The sequence below is a fragment of the Rhinatrema bivittatum genome, chromosome 4 (assembly GCF_901001135.1).
Source record: "Rhinatrema bivittatum chromosome 4, aRhiBiv1.1, whole genome shotgun sequence".
Classification (NCBI taxonomy): Eukaryota; Metazoa; Chordata; class Amphibia; order Gymnophiona; family Rhinatrematidae; genus Rhinatrema; species Rhinatrema bivittatum.
The window spans coordinates 477,067,409-477,085,250 of record NC_042618.1 but is presented as its reverse complement, the minus strand read 5'-3'; the positions used below and the strand labels follow the sequence as shown (position 1 = coordinate 477,085,250).

The window sequence follows — 17,842 nt, the reverse complement described above, 5'->3', positions numbered from 1 at the left end:
GTGTAATCCTGCCTTTTATAAAATACGGAATACACGCATAGTGACTACTTACGCGCGCATATGCTGATATTTTTTCCTGCAAAACGCTTTTAAAATTCGCCTTTTTTGAGAATAGCGCGTGCTGAAAAAACAGAAATGGTATTTCTTTAGGAATTTTTGGTGTTGTTTCGAAGGGAAAACCACGTTTTCGTGCCGTTTTAAAGCGAGCACACACCTCTGCTGAGGTCCTGCGCTCTCCAAGCGGAGAAGGGGAGCGCACATCCCCCTCGTGCCGAGCCTGCCCGCAGAAGAAGGGAAGGGGTGTGAGCCTGAGGAGGGCCGGCTGGGGGAGCAGTGGGGGGCCTCGTGCACAGGTCAGGCCCTGCCTGGGGCAGATTCGCGAGTCAGGAGGGCGCTGGACGTTTGCAGGGATTTGTGCAAGCTTCAGCGGGGACTGCAGCAAATGGTTCGGGATAAGCGCGCTGCTGTTTATTTTTAGCAGGGCTGGGAACGTGACTCCCATGCTAACGCCCTCCGCCGCAGTTTCATCAGGCAGGCCCGCGTGCCCAGCTCCTCCTGCCGTCCAAATCCGATGAAAGGCAGGGGCTTGCGAAACCCTCCTGGAGGCAGCCAGAAAGGAAAGCTTTCCAGACCCTTTCTCATCACTGCCCTCCCCCCCCAGGGGCTTCTCTTTGCCCTTTGACTTCCTGCACTGAGTTCCTTCCCCTTCTCTCTTCCGCGTGGCCCCTAACTTTCCCTTCCCTCGCGCCACTTCGCACGAGCTTTCGTTCGCGTCCCTCCCCCCGAATGCGCGAGGTCCAATCGCAGGGGATGTGGAAGCGCGAGATGAGCAGGGGGGGGAGGGCCTGCGGCACGGGCCCCGCCTCCGCGTTCCCAGCTCACATCAGACTTCCGGGTCAGCATTTCTCTTACCAGCATCCCGGAAGCCTGGGTTTGCAAAGAGAAGCGCAATCAGGAGGCACCACTGCACCTCTCCAGGAAGTTGTACAACAAGGGGAGCAGGAAAAGAGGCAGACCAGGACTAACATTGTGAAACAGAAAATATATGCACAAAAAGGGAAGTAGATGGAAGAAACAGCCTCCCATGGAAAAAGATGGAATCAAACTCTGAATTCAAACAAACTGGGATAAGCACAGAGGATCCTTAGCTGTGGGGGAGTGAGAGGTAAAGCCTGGGATAAGCACAGAGGATCCTTAGCTGTGGGGGAGTGAGAGGTAAAGCCTGGGATAAGCACAGAGGATCCTTAGCTGTGGGGGAGGGAGGGGTAAAGCCTGGGATAAGCACAGAGGATCCTTAGCTGTGAGGGAGTGAGGGGTAAAGCCTGGGATAAGCACAGAGGATCTGTAGCTGTGAGGGAGTGAGGGGTAAAGCCTGGGATAAGCACAGAGGATCCTTAGCTGTGGGGGAGTGAGGGGTAAAGCCTGGGATAAGCACAGAGGATCCTTAGCTGTGAGGGAGTGAGGGGTAAAGCCTGGGATAAGCACAGAGGATCCTTAGCTGTGGGGGAGTGAGAGGTAAAGCCTGGGATAAGCACAGAGGATCCTTAGCTGTGGGGGAGTGAGGGATAAAGCCTGGGATAAGCACAGAGGATCCTTAGCTGTGAGGGAGTGAGAGGTAAAGCCTGGGATAAGCACAGAGGATCCTTAGCTGTGAGGGAGTGAGGGGTAAAGCCTGGGATAAGCACAGAGAGGATCCTTAGCTGTAGGGAAGTGAGGGGTAAAGCCTGGGAGAAGCACAGAGGATCCTTAGCTGTGGGGGAGTGAGGGGTAAAGCCTGGGATAAGCACAGAGGATCCTTAGCTGTGGGGGAGTGAGGGGTAAAGCCTGGGATAAGCACAGAGGATCTGTAGCTGTGGGGGAGTGAGGGGTAAAGCCTGGGATAAGCACAGAGGATCCTTAGCTGTGGGGGAGTGAGGGGTAAAGCCTGGGATAAGCACAGAGGATCCTTAGCTGTGGGGGAGTGAGGGGTAAAGCCTGGGATAAGCACAGAGGATCCTTAGCTGTGAGGGAGTGAGGGGTAAAGCCTGGGATAAGCACAGAGGATCCTTAGCTGTGGAGGGAGTGACGGAAATGCCAGAGACTAAACAGGATCAGCAGTTTTGCAAGAGGAAGAGAATTGTTCAGAGTCCAGATGAGTTTTCTGGTTGTTACTTTATGTCCTTTTCTGTTTCCATGAAGAAGAGTAAGAATAAGACCTGTACGAGGCTATAGAGAAAGAAATGAGTTCACTATTTAGCACATTTCTCCAGTTAAGATTGGGACATAGTCAGACAAGCAGCAGGATTTAAAATTTCCCTTCTGCTGAACCCTTCAGGGTTATCCGGCTAAGTAGTTAGGTGGATAAGACTTATCCAGGGAAGCTGAAGTCTTCTGGAGGCGGAGCTAAATCATCTGGTGCTTTCTGTCTGAGTTAGCCGGGTAGGGTTGCAAACCATCCCCACATTTTCAGGACAGGTGGGTGCAGTCCTGGGTTTTACCCCATTGCATGCTGGGACTTATTCTGATTTCCCTATTGCATTCCCTCGGAAAATCAGGACTGTAAGTAGGAAAAGCAGACGTGGATCAACCTGTTCTGAAAATCTGGAGCTGGCTGGCCACCCTGAAGCCGGATGACTTTAGGACTGCCTGAATGCAGTGCTCACTTTAACCGGGTTACTTAGTGGCCTGACCGCACCATTGAATGTCCAGGGTACGTTATCTGCTCTCTGCCTGAAGGCTGAGCTCAGGGTTTCTAGAGGAAGGAGAGAGCTTTGTCTCAGACTCTGTCACGTTCAGGATCTCATGCATATTAATATTGGATACATGAATATCAGATCCTGCTTTGTGGTGCATGGATTACCGGCTGCAGCCTGCATTTTGCATGCGCTAGCTCTACTCCGTAAATCTCTGGATTGTAATGGGATTACTGGAACTGATGCCGCTTCTCGTGCTGCAGCGATGACATACTCTTTGTTTCTCCTCTGGGTTTTCTCCTCATGACCTCTTGTGCACAAGGTGAGTCAGCTAAAAACCCCCAATCCAGATGTTTTCCAGAAAGGTCTCTTATCTTTCATCAGTATTGATTAGAAAGCTCAGAAGAGAGACAATGCTTCATGACTCTGGACAGTATATAAACTCTAATCCTCTGGCAACGCCAGGGCCCAGTACCCAAGCATTCACTCTGGGAGATTGACTCCAGATCAGAGCCCAGGGTAAACCTCTGCCTCGTTAGAAAATGTCCCAATAACTCGGGTGAGAAATAAGGGCCAGCAAGTCGTTTTTCTCGTAATAATAAATAAGGACCACTCTGAGGTTGTACTTGTTAGGTTGTATTGAGTACAGGTGTAACGTACCGGTTAACTCTACCGGCCATCCCATCCTCCTCTCCAGCTTCTGCCACAACAGCTGCAGCATCTGTGCCGGTGCCCATATGGGTGCCAGTAGCAGAGCCCAGACCAACTCCTCCACTGGCGTCAGCTGTGCCCGGCGCTGGGAACTCTCCTTCTCTGCCGGCGTTGCCTTGACAAGACTTCCTGCCGGCAGTGCTCGAGCTGATTCACTGCTCTGGTGGCTGCTGCTGCCAGGCTCCTGACATCCTTGTGATCCGCGAAGGTGTCTTCAGCCCACAGAGCTCACCGCACGTCTTGCAGCTCTGCTGCACAGGAAGGCCCTTCCCTTCCTCAGAGCGCACATCACATAGACGCTGTTTCTCCTCCCGCTGCTGCTCATCACTCCTGGATGGCTGCTTGAGGGTTCCTACCTCCCTGAGCGCTGCTCTCACCCCCAGCTCCCATCCGCCACCGCCCCCCTGCTCTGACACCTCCCCCTCAGCCTGTTCCTCTCGTTGCCTTCCTGCCAGCTCCTGCACGCCCTGGCCCTTGCTCCGTCTGCTCCTCCTCTCCTCCTGATCACGGCACCAACGCATGCACCACACTCCTCTCTGTCGCCACTCGCCTGCCTGGCACGCTCCGTTCTCTCCTCAGCCAGCAGCACTCGTCCCGCCCTTTCAGGAACCTAAAACCCAAAAAGTGGACAGTACCAAAGAGTGACAAGCAGGTACCAGCAATCCCTGCCACTCACCGGGAGTCACTCAGGAGCAAGGATGGAAAAACAGGAAGGCAATATAACAAGCAGCGCAAAAGAAACCAATCGGCGATCGCAAAGCTGCAACCACCACCGCCCCCTAAACCAGGGAAAACCTCCAGCGCCTGGTCCCGAGCTTGCCTGACACCTCCCGGCACGGACAAAATGGTCCAGCAGTCACACCAGAGGTCACCAGTAGGGGGTGCGAAGCACTTCCCAGCTTTAAGCCTTCTTTAGCACAGTTTCCTGCATTGCTCACAGGTTTGGGGTTTAACTCACATTCAGGCTGATACAGTACAGTACAGTAACCTGCGATTGGATTACCCCTTATTCAGTAAGGGATCGAAAACACGCGTCCAATCCCCCCCCCCCCCGAATCTGATAGCGCCCGCAACATGCAAATGCACGCTGATGGCCCTATTAGCTATTCCCGCGCGGTTCTGAAAGCAAAATGTGCAGCCAAGCCGCACATTTTGCTTTCAGAAATTAGCGCCTACCCAAAGGCGCTAGTTTCTGCCGGCATCGGGAAAAGAGCACAGAAAAGCAGTAAAAACTGCTTTTCTGTGCACCCTCCGACTTAATATCAGGGCGATATTAAGTCGGAGGTCCCGAAAGTTACAAAAAGTTAAAACAAAATTTGAAGTCGACCTGTGGCTCGCGGGCTGAAAACCGGACGCTCAATTTTGCCGGCCTCCGGTTTCCGAACCCGTGGCTGTCAGCGGGCTCGAGAACCGACGCCGGCAAAATTGAGCGTCGGCTGCCAAACCCGCTGACAGCCGCCGCTCCTGGCCGAAAAGAGGCGCTAGGGACGCGCTAGTGTCCCTAGCGCCTCTTTTCACCGCCGGCCCTAATCTGAATACTGAATCGCGCACACAGGAGGACGGGCGTTCGCCCGGCGACTTTTACTGTATTGGCCGGATGGTTAGCATGCGCGTGCCGCTAGCTTACTGCGCGGCCCCGTGCTTTCGCCGCGTGAGCACGGTTAAACTTTGGCTCGGGGTTTTAATGCGCCAGCCCCTGTGAGAGTGGGAGTAGACCCCAGCGCACGTTTTTAAAACTCTGTCCCGTGCACTCCAAGGTCCCCCGCAGGAGAAAGCAGCTGAGAGCGAGCCGCACCACCTCCTCCATGTAGCAGCCTCCCGGAGCTCAGGGCGGTAAGGAGCAGCGGTCAGCCCGGTCACTTGCACTCGGCACAGGTACAACGTCCGTCCGTCCCTCTGCTGGGAGATTCAGCCTCGGCAGCACAGGGACCCGGCCAGGGGCTCGCTTATTGATTCATTTGGGTGTAGCTCCCACCTTTAGGTTGGTAGCTGAAGGCGAGTTACATTCGGGTTAAAGAGACCAGCGAGATCTTTCCCCGGCCGCAGAAGGGCAGCGGCCCCGTGTGCTCCCTGGAGGAAGCCCCGGGCAGAGTGGGCAGGGGCACGAGAGCTATGGCAGTTACTGCGGCTGCCAGCGGGCAAGCTCCGTTATTACATTTCTTCGTCAGGGACTGAACTCTGCATTAAATAGCAGCGTGAGAAGGATTTACTGGGCCGTCGGAGGCCTTTGTCGTGTTGTATTACTTATTTATGGTAAGTATACACCGCCTGCACTGAGGCCCTCGGCGATATACATACAAAGCACGCACAATAAGATGATACCAACTTTGCAGCGAAGGTAAAATAGGCTCAGCAAGACATTAAAGGACCCACGCTCATAGATATTCCTGCACCCCGAAACACTAATGCACTAATGAGCTTTTCCCATTTCCTGTCTAAGGGCAAGGGGGAAATGCTTCAACCAGGACCACATGATACTCCCTTCTGTAAACACGCAGACTCCGGGCTTTCTGACTGATGTGTGACGCGATGTAACGGGACGTTAAAATCCTACCCCCACCCTTTACAAGTCTGAGGGCCCTCAGCAGTGAGACCCTGCCTGTTGTGGTGCCAGGTTAGTGCGCTGAGTGTTGAGCGGGAGAGCACTCCCCCTCGGAGAGGGGTAAGATGGTGGCCTAGAACCCCAGCTCCCCACTGGAAGCGGGAGTTGTTTCGGGTGGATTGCCGAGGAGGGGGTGAGGAGTGCTTGGCGGTCTCGGAGCCCTCGTCCATTGAGGGCTCCCCAGAGAGAGTCGGAGCGGAAGAGAGGAAATTCTGGAGGGGAGAAACAGAAGGGGACTGGGAGGTGCCAGGGGCAAGGGCAGCCTGCCTGGGAAAGTCCCCAGATACCATCAGCCAGAGACCCCGAGCTGAGGGAGGAAGAGGAAACGCCTCGCAGGGCCCGGGGAGGAGGAGGAGGGCACCCGTCATGTTTGGGGGAGAGCTGGGAAGTTTCTTACCTTATTGCCGCACTCTCCTTTGTGTGCACTGGGGGTTTTTTTGGATTTGTGTTTTGCCGTCACTTTCCTGACGTAACGACTTTATTTTGAAGAAGCTGGAGCTGAGGAGTGACATTTTGGTGAGCAGAAAAAACCCTAAAGACCTTGGAAATGTGTTTTTCCCCTCTGGGCAGGAACCCCGGGACTGTCACGGGGGTCGTACGTGGTGCATGGCCCCCCCTGCAGAGGCCCAGGACGGGGCAGGGGCCGCGCGATGACTTGGTGCTAACAGAAGCATGTGTAAGTTACTTACACGTTAAGGACATGGAGAAAACACAGAGCAGGTCGCGTGGAAGAATAACAAAAGTCGCACGGACTCGAGATTTCCTTCTGAAACACAAGCAGGTCGGTAACGGGGCCGGGCCAGGGTCTGTTCTCCTAACTTCTCGGGATCATAGCGCCTTCAAAAGGACTTGCTGGAAACTCCCTTCCTGAAAGCAAACGCACGCGTCCGTTAGAAGAAGAGGCACCTTAGAGGCGCCGTGAACGAGAAAGCCGAAAACCGGACGTTTACGCGGAAAACGAGACTCTGTAGTTACGTCCCAAAACGATGGGAGATATCAGTGGGGGTAACCTGCACGGTATGAGAGCTACAGCCCAAAACGGCAGTGAGATGCCCGCGTTGTGCTTCCTGGAAGGCTCGGGGGCCGCCTGTACGGTGCAGCCCTACAAGCGACACGGGGAAGGGGGGTGGGTTGGGAGCTCCAGGCGAGAATCTCTGCGCGCCTCTCTACCCGGATGGGCCGTTTTGGTCTTCGTTTACTATGTTACCACCTATGTTGTGTTTTCTGAAGCTCTGTGGCACTGCTACCTCTTTATGAATGGGGAAATGGCGTCTTATGCTACCCAGGAGAACGGGATGTTTTGCCGCCATCTTCCGGAGGTAGATTTGTAGCAGAAAACCTTTTTATAAGGGGGGGGATTGGCGTAGTTTGCTGATTGTCCTCGGCTCCGGCGCCGTGCCAGGTCTTGCATGACACCAAGCTTCCTGGCTTTGCAGTCTTACCCTGATGGAATTTGTTCCAGGGGCTGTAACACGTCGGCTGTCAGTGAATATCAGACCAGGGTAATTGAAGGAGTCATCATTCATTCTCTCTTACATACAAAGCAGCACCGCCTGAATCAGACCCACAGACTCTGAAGCTCAGATTTCCTTCCCACTCATTCAAGTCAGGATGAATGCAGCAGTATAGTGTAAGTTTAAGGTGCAATTCCTTTGACCATGACGGTACAGGGCAGATGCCTTAATGAACCCCAAACTGTCCTGCATCTAGATCAGCCCCTACGCAGATCACTGTCCCCACTGATCTTCTTATCTTCCCGGCGCTTAGAGGTGTGGAACATCCTCTGCTAGCTTTCAGTAGGAATAAACGCTCTGCGACGCTGTCTAATGGCGTTGTTAAATGAATCCTTTTCCTGGGGTAATTGATGCAGATGAGATATTTGGCAAACAACGCACTTTCAATTAGTGCAATCCATACAGAAGCACAAAAATCCAAACAGGTCACAGTCGACACTTACCCAGTCCCAGAAATGTGTGGGGTCCTTTCTGCCAAACCTCCATCCCCACGTCGTGCTCCCAGCCTTGGGCTCTCCCGGATTGGTGCCGAGTCCTGCCTGATCCTGTGCAGCCCTCTCTGGTCCAGTCGGTGAAACTGGGCGACGTCCCCTGCCAGCCACAGATGGGCTCCTGCCGAATTCCTTTGCAAGCCTGGCAAGTCCTTCCTCTGACTCCAGAATGTAAATCCACTTTATCGATTCACTTTCTGCTCCTCTCAAGGTCCTCCTGGGACCCAGAGCGGGAAAACCCTCCAGTCCCAGATCCCTTCCTGGGACGGCACGTGGAGAAGAAGAAAGAACCCCCGTCCCGGGGGTTTCAGGAAAGAAACTCTGGCACTGGGGAAGCTCTGATAACCGCTGCACTTCTGCATGCAGAGGCTGATAGAAACAGTAAGGGGCTCCCTCGCATTCAGCAGTTCTCTTAACCTTCGCCTCAGGCTAGCAGAAAGCATGCATTTGGGATGTTAGGGGAATAGTTCATATGTTCTCAAGGGATGTAGGCCAAGCAAACTAAAGGAGGCCGCGGATAGATGAGTGCAAAAGGATGCTCACTTGCCCCCTGACGAGCCGGCCAATTGCAGCCCTTGGCAAAGGTGGTAGAAAAATGCATTTTGGGGCCTTTGATGGGAAATGAAGTTCTACCCGAGCACCGGTTTGGTTTCCGAAAAGCTCATATCATACAGGAGACTGGAGCACGGGGAGCAGGCATCCTTACGGCCTTTCATGCCATTGACCACAACTCGTTAATTGCCCGTTTGCATCAGAAAGGCATTAACGGGACTCTGCCGAGCTGGTTTAGTTCATTTTTGCAGGGAGGAAAAAAGGGGGTGCAGCTGGGCCTTCGGTTTTCAACTTGGAGGGCTTTGCCATCGGGCATCCCCCAGGGCTCTGCACCTTTCCCATTAGGTTCTGTTTTGAAAGAACTAGGGGGGTGACACATTTTATGTATGGAGGTGCTATCCAGCTGTTCATCCCCTGGGATAGGCAAGGTGGCTTCCCAGAGCCTTTTTCTGAGGACTGTTTGCCCATCAGTTAAGGACCGGCTGTCCAGAAGTGGTCCACCTTTCAATGTGCATAAAACTCGGTTGCTGTGGTGGATAAATACGCCACAACCAGCACACGTGCTTGTTAATCTTTAGGGGGGAAAGCTTTGCTGATTTTATCAGAGCTTCGCAATGTGCACTCATTCAACATTGTTAGACAACTCTTGGCTAAACTTGCGTTTTATACGTTAAACATCTTGAAGCCGCTGGAAGCTCTAGTGCCTATTAATACGTTTAGATCGGTTTTGCAGGCCCTGGTTTGGGGGTAGCACCTTGACTACTGCAATAGCCGAGGGATGGCTTTTCCAAATAATTTGCTTCATGCTCCTCGGTTCGTTCAAGAGGCAGCAGCTCAGCCGCTTACGGGTTCTCGCATCACCCCCCATGCTACGAGAGCTGCACCGGCTCTCCCCCATTAAGCGTCTCGCTCACTTCAAATTGTTGGTAGTAACCCCGCGAGCTGTTGTGATCAGATGTATATCGTTCAGTAAAAAAATAAGCTCCCGTGGTCTGAGACGCCGCGTCCGTTAAGATCTTCTGCTAAGAAATTATTGGCAGTAACCTCCTCCCCTCCAGCTGGAGATTATAGGAAACAGACGACTCGTGCTGGGGCTTTTTCATCAAGTTCCCCCAGCATTTTGGACTGCGTTAGGTACCCACTGAACTCAGGGAGGGCGAGGATCTGAAGATTTTCAGGAAGAAATGATAAACTCTGATTTTAATGCGGCTTTTAAGTCATCATTTTTAGTTTGCTGCTGATCTCATATTCTTTTTTTTTTTATCTTCTTATGCATGTCTGTGTTTTGTTCTTTTGTTAATGTACTGTATTTAACTATGAATACTTTTCCTGCAATCCGCTCTGGACAAATGTTTGAAGGCAGTGGAATAAAAGTATCTTTAAATAAATAAATAACTGTTTCAAATTGTATTTAGTTGAATGTCTGCAAGTCTTTGAGAAACAGAGGTATTCAAAGGGGTACCTGTGATACATAAGAGCTTCTCTTGAATGAAATTGACAAAGATCCCTAAAGAGCATCCTTTGATACAAGCCGAACACTGTAACTCCTGAGTAACAGGATCATTGTTACTCCCTTAACCTCCATCCACCCTCCTCCTCTTATCTTCTTCACTTGTCTGTCCCAGTAGCCTAAGTGCATGGTGACGACACTGCGTGTCCATACTGAATCTCACTATGCTCCCTGGATGTCCAGATTCTTCTCCAGGAGGACTGCAGTGCATTCAGAACAGGTTTTACCAGCTTGATCGCATCCTCATTCATTCACGCTGCCAGATCATTTGCAAATAGGTTAAACTACTAGGAGTGGGCCTAGCCCTGACCCTTGAGTCACAACACCGGGCACGTTACAACACTTGAATGCTTTCCACTGAGCATTAAATTATTTTACCCAAAGTCAAATGAAAATTATAACCCTGTTGTCTTAGTCTTTCACCCCAGGCTTTGATATGAATCAAAGTTAAAGGCCTCAGGAAAGTCCAGAGAAGTGACATCAACCATGTCGCCATTAGTAAGGGACGTGAAACAGACAAAGTTGGATTGATAGCACCTACTGCTTTTTGAACCTTTGTTGACTGTTGCTAAATCTCCTCTGACGTTCACTAGCCCAGGAAACTGGATGTTGGTTCCTGACACTTGCCCTCAACAAATATCACCATTCACCAATATGTTTCAAGGAATTGAAGTCCAGTTTACTGTGCTATAGTTACCCATTGACTGTGCTGTGTGAAGTGACTGTGCTATAGTTACCCATTTAATGTATTGTGTTTATTATGCTACAATAAAGTGACTGTGCTATAATTACCCATTACTGTGCTATAGATACCCATTGACTGTGCTGTGTTAAGTGACTGTGCTATAGTTACCTATTTAATATGCTGTGTTTACTGTGCTATAGTGAAGTGACTGTGCTATAGTTACCCATTTAATGTATTGTGTTTATTGTGCTACAATAAAGTGACTGTGCTATAATTACCCATTACTGTGCTATAGATACCCATTGACTGTGCTGTGTTAAGTGACTGTGCTATAGTTACCTATTTAATATGCTGTGTTTACTGTGCTATAGTGAAGTGACTGTGCTATAGTTACCCATTTAATGTGTTGTGTTTATTGTGCTACAGTAAAGTGACTATGCTATAATTACCCATTGACTGTGCTGTGTGAAGTGACTGTGCTATAATTACCCATTTAATGTGTTGTGTTTATTGTGCTACAGTAAAGTGACTATGCTATAACTACCCATTACTGTGCTATAGATACCCATTGACTGTGCTGTGTTAAGTGACTGTGCTATAGTTACCTATTTAATATGCTGTGTTTATTGTGATATAGTAAAGTGACTGTGCTATAATTACCCATTACTGTGATATAGTTACCCATTGACTGTGCTGTGTGAAGTGACTGTGCTATAGTTACCTATTTAATATGCTGTGTTTATTGTGCTACAGTAAAGTGACTGTGCTATAATTACCCATTACTGTGCTATAGTTATTTCTCAACTGTGAAATAGTGAAGTGATTGTGCTATAGTTACCTATGTAATATGCTGTGTTTACTGTGCTATAGTTACCCATTTAATATGTTTATTGTGCTACAGTAAAGTGACTGTGCTATAATTACCCATTACTGTGCTATAGATACCCATTGACTGTGCTGTGTTAAGTGACTGTGCTATAGTTACCTATTTAATATGCTGTGTTTACTGTGCTATAGTGAAGTGACTGTGCTATAGTTACCCATTTAATATGTTTATTGTGCTACAGTAAAGTGACTGTGCTATAATTACCCATTACTGTGCTATAGTTACCCATTGACTGTGCTGTGTGAAGTGACTGTGCTATAGTTACCCATTTAATGTGTTTATTGTGCTACAGTAAAGTGACTGTGCTATAATTACCCATTACTGTGCTATAGTTATTTCTCAACTGTGAAATAGTGAAGTGATTGTGCTATAGTTACCTATGTAATATGCTGTGTTTACTGTGCTATAGTGAAGTGACTGTGCTGTAGTTATCGGTCTGATTATAAATGGGTATTAAATCAGCTTTATGCTTGTCTGGGACTTTAAAGGGTCATTTTCAAAGGCATTTCTAGGTTAAAACAGTGGCATCTTTGAAAATGGGGTCTTTGAAAATTGCCTGCCCTGTGTGTGAGTAGCGCCACTAGGCATCAATTTTACCTGTGGTGAAAGGAGGCGCTTCCAGGGTTGGGGGTTGGGGTGGGGCTTGCAAGTTCATGCATGCTTTTGTATTTTTAATTGCACGCCCATAACTTTACTCAGAAAAAGAAGGTGCAGATTTTTTCTTAGGCAATTTTCAAAGGAAAAGATTTCCCTTTGAAAACTGGTGCAAAGTCCATGGGTAAAAAGCACCTGCCCATGTTGCATTTCTGGGCGCAGGTTGAAAATCGCTTTGTCCTTAACTCTGTTGATTCTGCTGCATTTCCCTTTTCCCTTTTAAGTAAAGCGTTTGTGCTCTGTGTTGGATTGCATCTTCTGGCAGGTCCTGTGAATGGAAAGAGTCATCACCTAACAGACGGTTTCTCCTGTGTCTTCTCTAGCATGAGCGGTGCCACAATTAGTAAATGTAACAAAAACTCCAGGATGGTTCTCCCGGGCCTGAGCTCTGGAAGAGTGACGCCAGCTCTTCGGCATCTCTGACCAGCCAAGGGCATCGCCTCCCCTCTAAGACACAAACTCTGCGATTTGAACATTTCTGCTTGGCCTCGCTCTCCTTTTGGTTTCCAGCTGAATCAGAATTGGGGGCTGACGCTGTGAGCCTTCATCCACGACTACCTGCAGATTTTTTTTCACCCCTCTTTTCTACCCTTCTCCCAGCTCACTTAGCCCAGTCATCACGTGACATTCGTGGGCTGGGGGGGGGGGGGGCGTGCACCCGGGGGGGGCTCCTCGTGGAATCCTGAAACCATGGGGCACTGAATCCGCTCACTATTCCCATGGAATATGATTGCTTCCTTCCCAGCTTCCCCAGCCCTGGAGAGCCCAGGGAATGGAAAAGCTGAGTCGGAAATCAAACCCGGGTCCCTCCGCTTGGCAGGGTGCAGCACCGCCCCTGAGCCCCCGGTTCAGCCCAGTAAGCCATTATTTTTAATTAACATGAAAACTTTAGGATCGTCCCCACATCAGTTTCTACAGGAGCAAGGAAGGGCACAGTCGGTAGAAGGAGCGTTATTCCAAGATTGCTTCATGTAATCCAAGCAGTGCGGAGCTGGAGAACATCAGAGTGTGGCGTTCGGCGATGGTGTTACTTACTAATCCTGTGCAAGCCTTGTTACTAATCCTGTGCAAGCCTTGTTACTAATCCTGTGCAAGCCTTGTTACTAATCCTGTGCAAGCCTTGTTACTAATCCTGTGCAAGCCTTGTTACTAATCCTGTGCAAGCCTTGTTACTAATCCTGTGCAAGCCTTGTTACTAATCCTGTGCAAGCCTTGTTACTAATGCTGTGCAAGCCTTGTTACTAATCCTGTGCAAGCCTTGTTACTAATGCTGTGCAAGCCTTGTTACTAATCCTGTGCAAGCCTTGTTACTAATCCTGTGCAAGCCTTGTTACTAATCCTGTGCAAGCCTTGTTACTAATGCTGTGCAAGCCTTGTTACTAATGCTGTGCCAGCCTTGTTACTAATCCTGTGCAAGCCTTGTTACTAATCCTGTACCATCCTCTTGGCAGGTCTGCAGTGGTCCTTCCCAGCCTCTTCAGCCCGTGGTCATCCCCAAACCCATCCAGTCTCTTCAGCACGTGCTGCAGGCTCCTTTGCAACCCAGCTGCCCCGGCCGGGGCAAGATGGCCAAATTCCTAAATCCAGAGGAAATGACGTCGCGGGACTATTACTTTGATTCCTACGCCCACTTCGGAATCCATGAGGTAGGTTCCCATCTTTGTGCCCCGCAGCGCGGAAAGCAAAGCTTGTTCCCCGATGTTTACAGCTACCTCGCCTTGGCTTTTCGCAGAAGAAGAGGAGATACAGAGACCGATAGGCTCGTGTGAATGTTTAATAATGATTTATAGGGCATAAAGTCATCAGGATCTGACAGGAATGCTGCTTCTCCTCAGCAGGGATGAGGAAGCTGCCTGGAGCACAATCTTCCATATTACAGAAAAAAAAGACAATTTTAAATAATTTGTTTTTCTTCCTCTGACTGTAATACTATCATCCGTTGGGAGCAGGGTTTCTGAGCTAGATAATTGAATATGCCAAGCAAGTATATTTATCCAGTGTATGTCAGGAGAGAAGGGGAAAACTTCCTGTTTGGAAAAAGACAATCATCTTGTGAAACAAACCTGAGAAAATCCGGATTGTTACGGTAATTTATAGAATGGAAAAATGAGAACACGCACTAAGCATCTTTAAAGTTTAAGAGCGCTCTCCCCTCTTATCAGTGGTTTTTAAAGCTGCTGAAAAACCCTTCCCAGAGAACTCCAGTTTTAGTTCTGTAAATCTAGAGCAAAATAAAACTCTGGGAGCTGGAGAGCGCTCATAATTCTGCCCGTGTCAGTGGCTCGCACGCGAAAGGCTCTTTAATGAGGCTTTAATGGGCGCTGCGTTCTGGGACCGCACCATGGAGATCTCTGTGATTGATTGAACGAATATTTCCGTACAATTGTGCTCCTGAAATGACAGCTAAATTCCTTTGTTTTAAAAACAGGAAATGCTAAAGGATGAAGTTCGCACATTAACGTACAGGAATTCCATGTACCATAATAAACACGTTTTTAAGGATAAGATTGTGTTGGACGTTGGTAGTGGTACAGGAATCTTGTCGATGTTCGCTGCCAAAGCTGGGGCCCGGAAGGTATACGGGGTAAGAACACTTCTCTATCTTTCCGTGTGATATAAAACCAAACTTTCTTCTTGAGCCCTTTTATAAAATTGAGATTTTGAGTTAACATAGCCTGGGGCTAATTACTTCTTGCATGGTGGCAGTTGAATAGAAGATGGATGGGTTATTAACAAAGGGCAGCGTGACAGGATTTTTTTTAAAATTCTGCCTTTCATGACTGGTCAGCCTCTTCACATCATATCAAATTATATTCAGGTATACTGTAGGTATTTTCCTGTTCCCAGAGAGCTTAGAAGGCAAGTTTGTACTTGAGACAATGGAGGGCGAAGAGAGTCACAAGTGTCACAAGCAGCATCAGCAAGATTTGAACCTTAGCTTACAGCTTGCTGCTCCAACCACCAGACTACTGAGACAAGCATGATGATGCTTCCTTCCTGGATTGTTTGCTAACAAAGAAACAGAGCCAGAATGAGGTCAAAGCAAAGAAACAGGCTGTGCAGGAAAAGCAGAAACTGATAGCAGGCAGACAAGCAGATGGGAGGACATGCTGCTTATTTGGGGAGAGAGACAGAAACACAACTAGCCTTTAAGGGGAAACAACCCTGTTCTTAGAGCTGCTGATGCTAAAGGAGGGCAGTATGCTATGAGGAGAGGAAGATTTGCTTTGTTGATTTAATCTCTGTTTGTAAAAAAAAGTAAGCAGCCTGTGAACCTGTGCTAGAGCAATTCAGTCACAGCACCTCTGAGAATTTAGAGGGAGAATTGTTTGGAGATTCCCTGACCAAAAGAGAGAGAGTGCTAAGGAAAATTCTTTAACTGTTTGGAATTTGGCAGTAATTTAAGTCCCAGTACCTATTAATCCAGGAAAAGTGAATTCATTATTTGTGATACAGAAATCACAGGAAAAAATGTATTCACATTACATTCTCTAAGTAAAAGCAGAAGAATAAGAAATTTGTGGAGAGTTAAATTATGAAAGACAATGCCAAGGAGTAAGATGTTAATGTGATGTAACTGCTCTCCTGGGAACCTGAGATAACCTGGACTCGTTAGGGGAAAGGCTCTACCACCTTCCCTACAATTCTCCTCCCCCCGCAGGGGAATTGGATTTGATCAGCGACCAATGACCATAAGCTTGCTGGGCAGAAACATTGAAATGATGGCAGAACACGACCAAATGGTCCATCCAGTCTGCCCAGTAAGCTTATGGTAAAATCTGCTACACCGTGTAAGTTACCCCCAGGCTTATTTGTTTCCCCAGACTGTAAAATTCGGGGCTCTCGTTGGTCGCTGATCAAATCCAATTCCCCAGCAGGGGGAGAGGAGAATTGTAGGGAAGGTGGTAGAGCCTTTCCCCTAATGAGTCCAGGTTATCTCGGGTTCCCAGGAGAGCAGTAACATCACAGTAACATCTTCCTCCTTGGCGCTGTAACAGGTGGGGGAAGGGTCACATGCAATTTTAATTCACTGCTGGGTGGTTTACTTAATTTTTTTATCTGATAGGATACAGTACAACTTGCCTTGGTGTTCCCTCAAATCCCTTCTAACATATTATTATTATTATTTTCAAAATAAGTTCAAGCACTTTGAGAAGAAATTAATAAGAGTTACAAAGGAAATTATAAACATCCGTAGCTGACATGCACACTGAAATATATATGAAAAAAATATCTGAAGAACGCATTGCAAACAGAGACGGATTTAGGGTTTTGCCAGCCTGCGGGCCCTGCAAATACCTGATACGGTCAGACAGCAGGAGGCAGGAGGTATAAGGTACAGCCCCACAGTTTCCTGCTACAGCCCGGGCTAGATTCTTGGCAAAAGTCTGAACATTTGGAAGCACATTGGCAAACATTTCCATCTTTTATATTAATGTTATAAAAATGGCTTAAAGTTTCCAACCTTGCTTGTGTCTGTATAATTCACTTTTTTATTGTGCTTAAGCATCAGGACAGGGAAGGGATCTCGAGGATGGGCAGAAGAGAAGGGAGAGGGTGAGAGGACCAGGGATGGGGAGAGGGGAGGAGAAGGGCTGGGAATGGGGTGAGGAGAATGTGAAAAGACTGGGGATAGGAGTTAGGGATGTGAGAAGGGATGGTGAGAAAGGAGGTAAAAAAAAGGACTGCGGATCGAGAGGATGGGAGATAGGGAGGGTGAAGGAAAGGGGGGAAATCTGGAATCCGGGAGTGAGAAAGGGGGAGGAGGGTGTGGGATATGTTGGGGGATGGGTTCCAGGATTTGGAGAGAAGGGAGAGGGAGGATCTGGGAGGAGGGGGTGGGATATGTTGGGGGATGGGTTCCAGGATTGGAGAGAAGGGAGAGGGAGGATCTGGGAGGAGGGGGTGGGATATGTTGGGGGATGGGTTCCAGGATTTGGAGAGAAGGGAGAGGGAGGATCTGGGAGGAGGGTGTGGGATATGTTGGGGGATGGGTTCCAGGATTTGGAGAGAAGGGAGAGGAAGGATCTGGGAGGAGGGGGTGGGATACGTTGGGGGATGGGTTCCAGGATTTGGAGAGAAGGGAGAGGGAGGATCTGGGAGGAGGGTGTGGGATATGTTGGGGGATGGGTTCCAGGATTTGGAGAGAAGGGAGAGGGAGGGTGTGGGATATGTTGGGGGATGGGTTCCAGGATTTGGAGAGAAGGGAGAGGGAGGATCTGGGAGGAGGGGGTAGGATATGTTGGGGGATGGGTTCCAGGATTGGAGAGAAGGGAGAGGGAGGATCTGGGAGGAGGGTGTGGGATATGTTGGGGGATGGGTTCCAGGATTGGAGAGAAGGGAGAGGGAGGATCTGGGAGGAGGGTGTGGGATATGTTGGGGGATGGGTTCCAGGATTTGGAGAGAAGGGAGAGGGAGGATCTGGGAGGAGGGGGTGGGATATGTTGGGGGATGGGTTCCAGGATTGGAGAGAAGGGAGAGGGAGGATCTGGGAGGAGGGGGTGGGATATGTTGGGGGATGGGTTCCAGGATTTGGAGAGAAGGGAGAGGAAGGATCTGGGAGGA

The 17,842-nt window shown here is 49.2% G+C and overlaps 1 protein-coding gene across 1 annotated transcript in view; it reads left to right on the top strand.

The window, feature by feature from the left end:
- Positions 1-932: 932 nt before the first annotated feature.
- The window catches only part of PRMT8 (protein arginine methyltransferase 8), a 53,344-nt gene continuing 36,434 nt past the window's right edge, over positions 933-17,842 (top strand). The window contains exons 1-3 of the mRNA XM_029597318.1: positions 933-1,165; positions 13,729-13,923; positions 14,706-14,861. Of these exons, the coding sequence (XP_029453178.1) occupies positions 13,843-13,923; positions 14,706-14,861 (237 nt within the window). The 5' untranslated portion in view covers positions 933-1,165; positions 13,729-13,842. The remainder of the gene's footprint in view (positions 1,166-13,728; positions 13,924-14,705; positions 14,862-17,842) is intronic.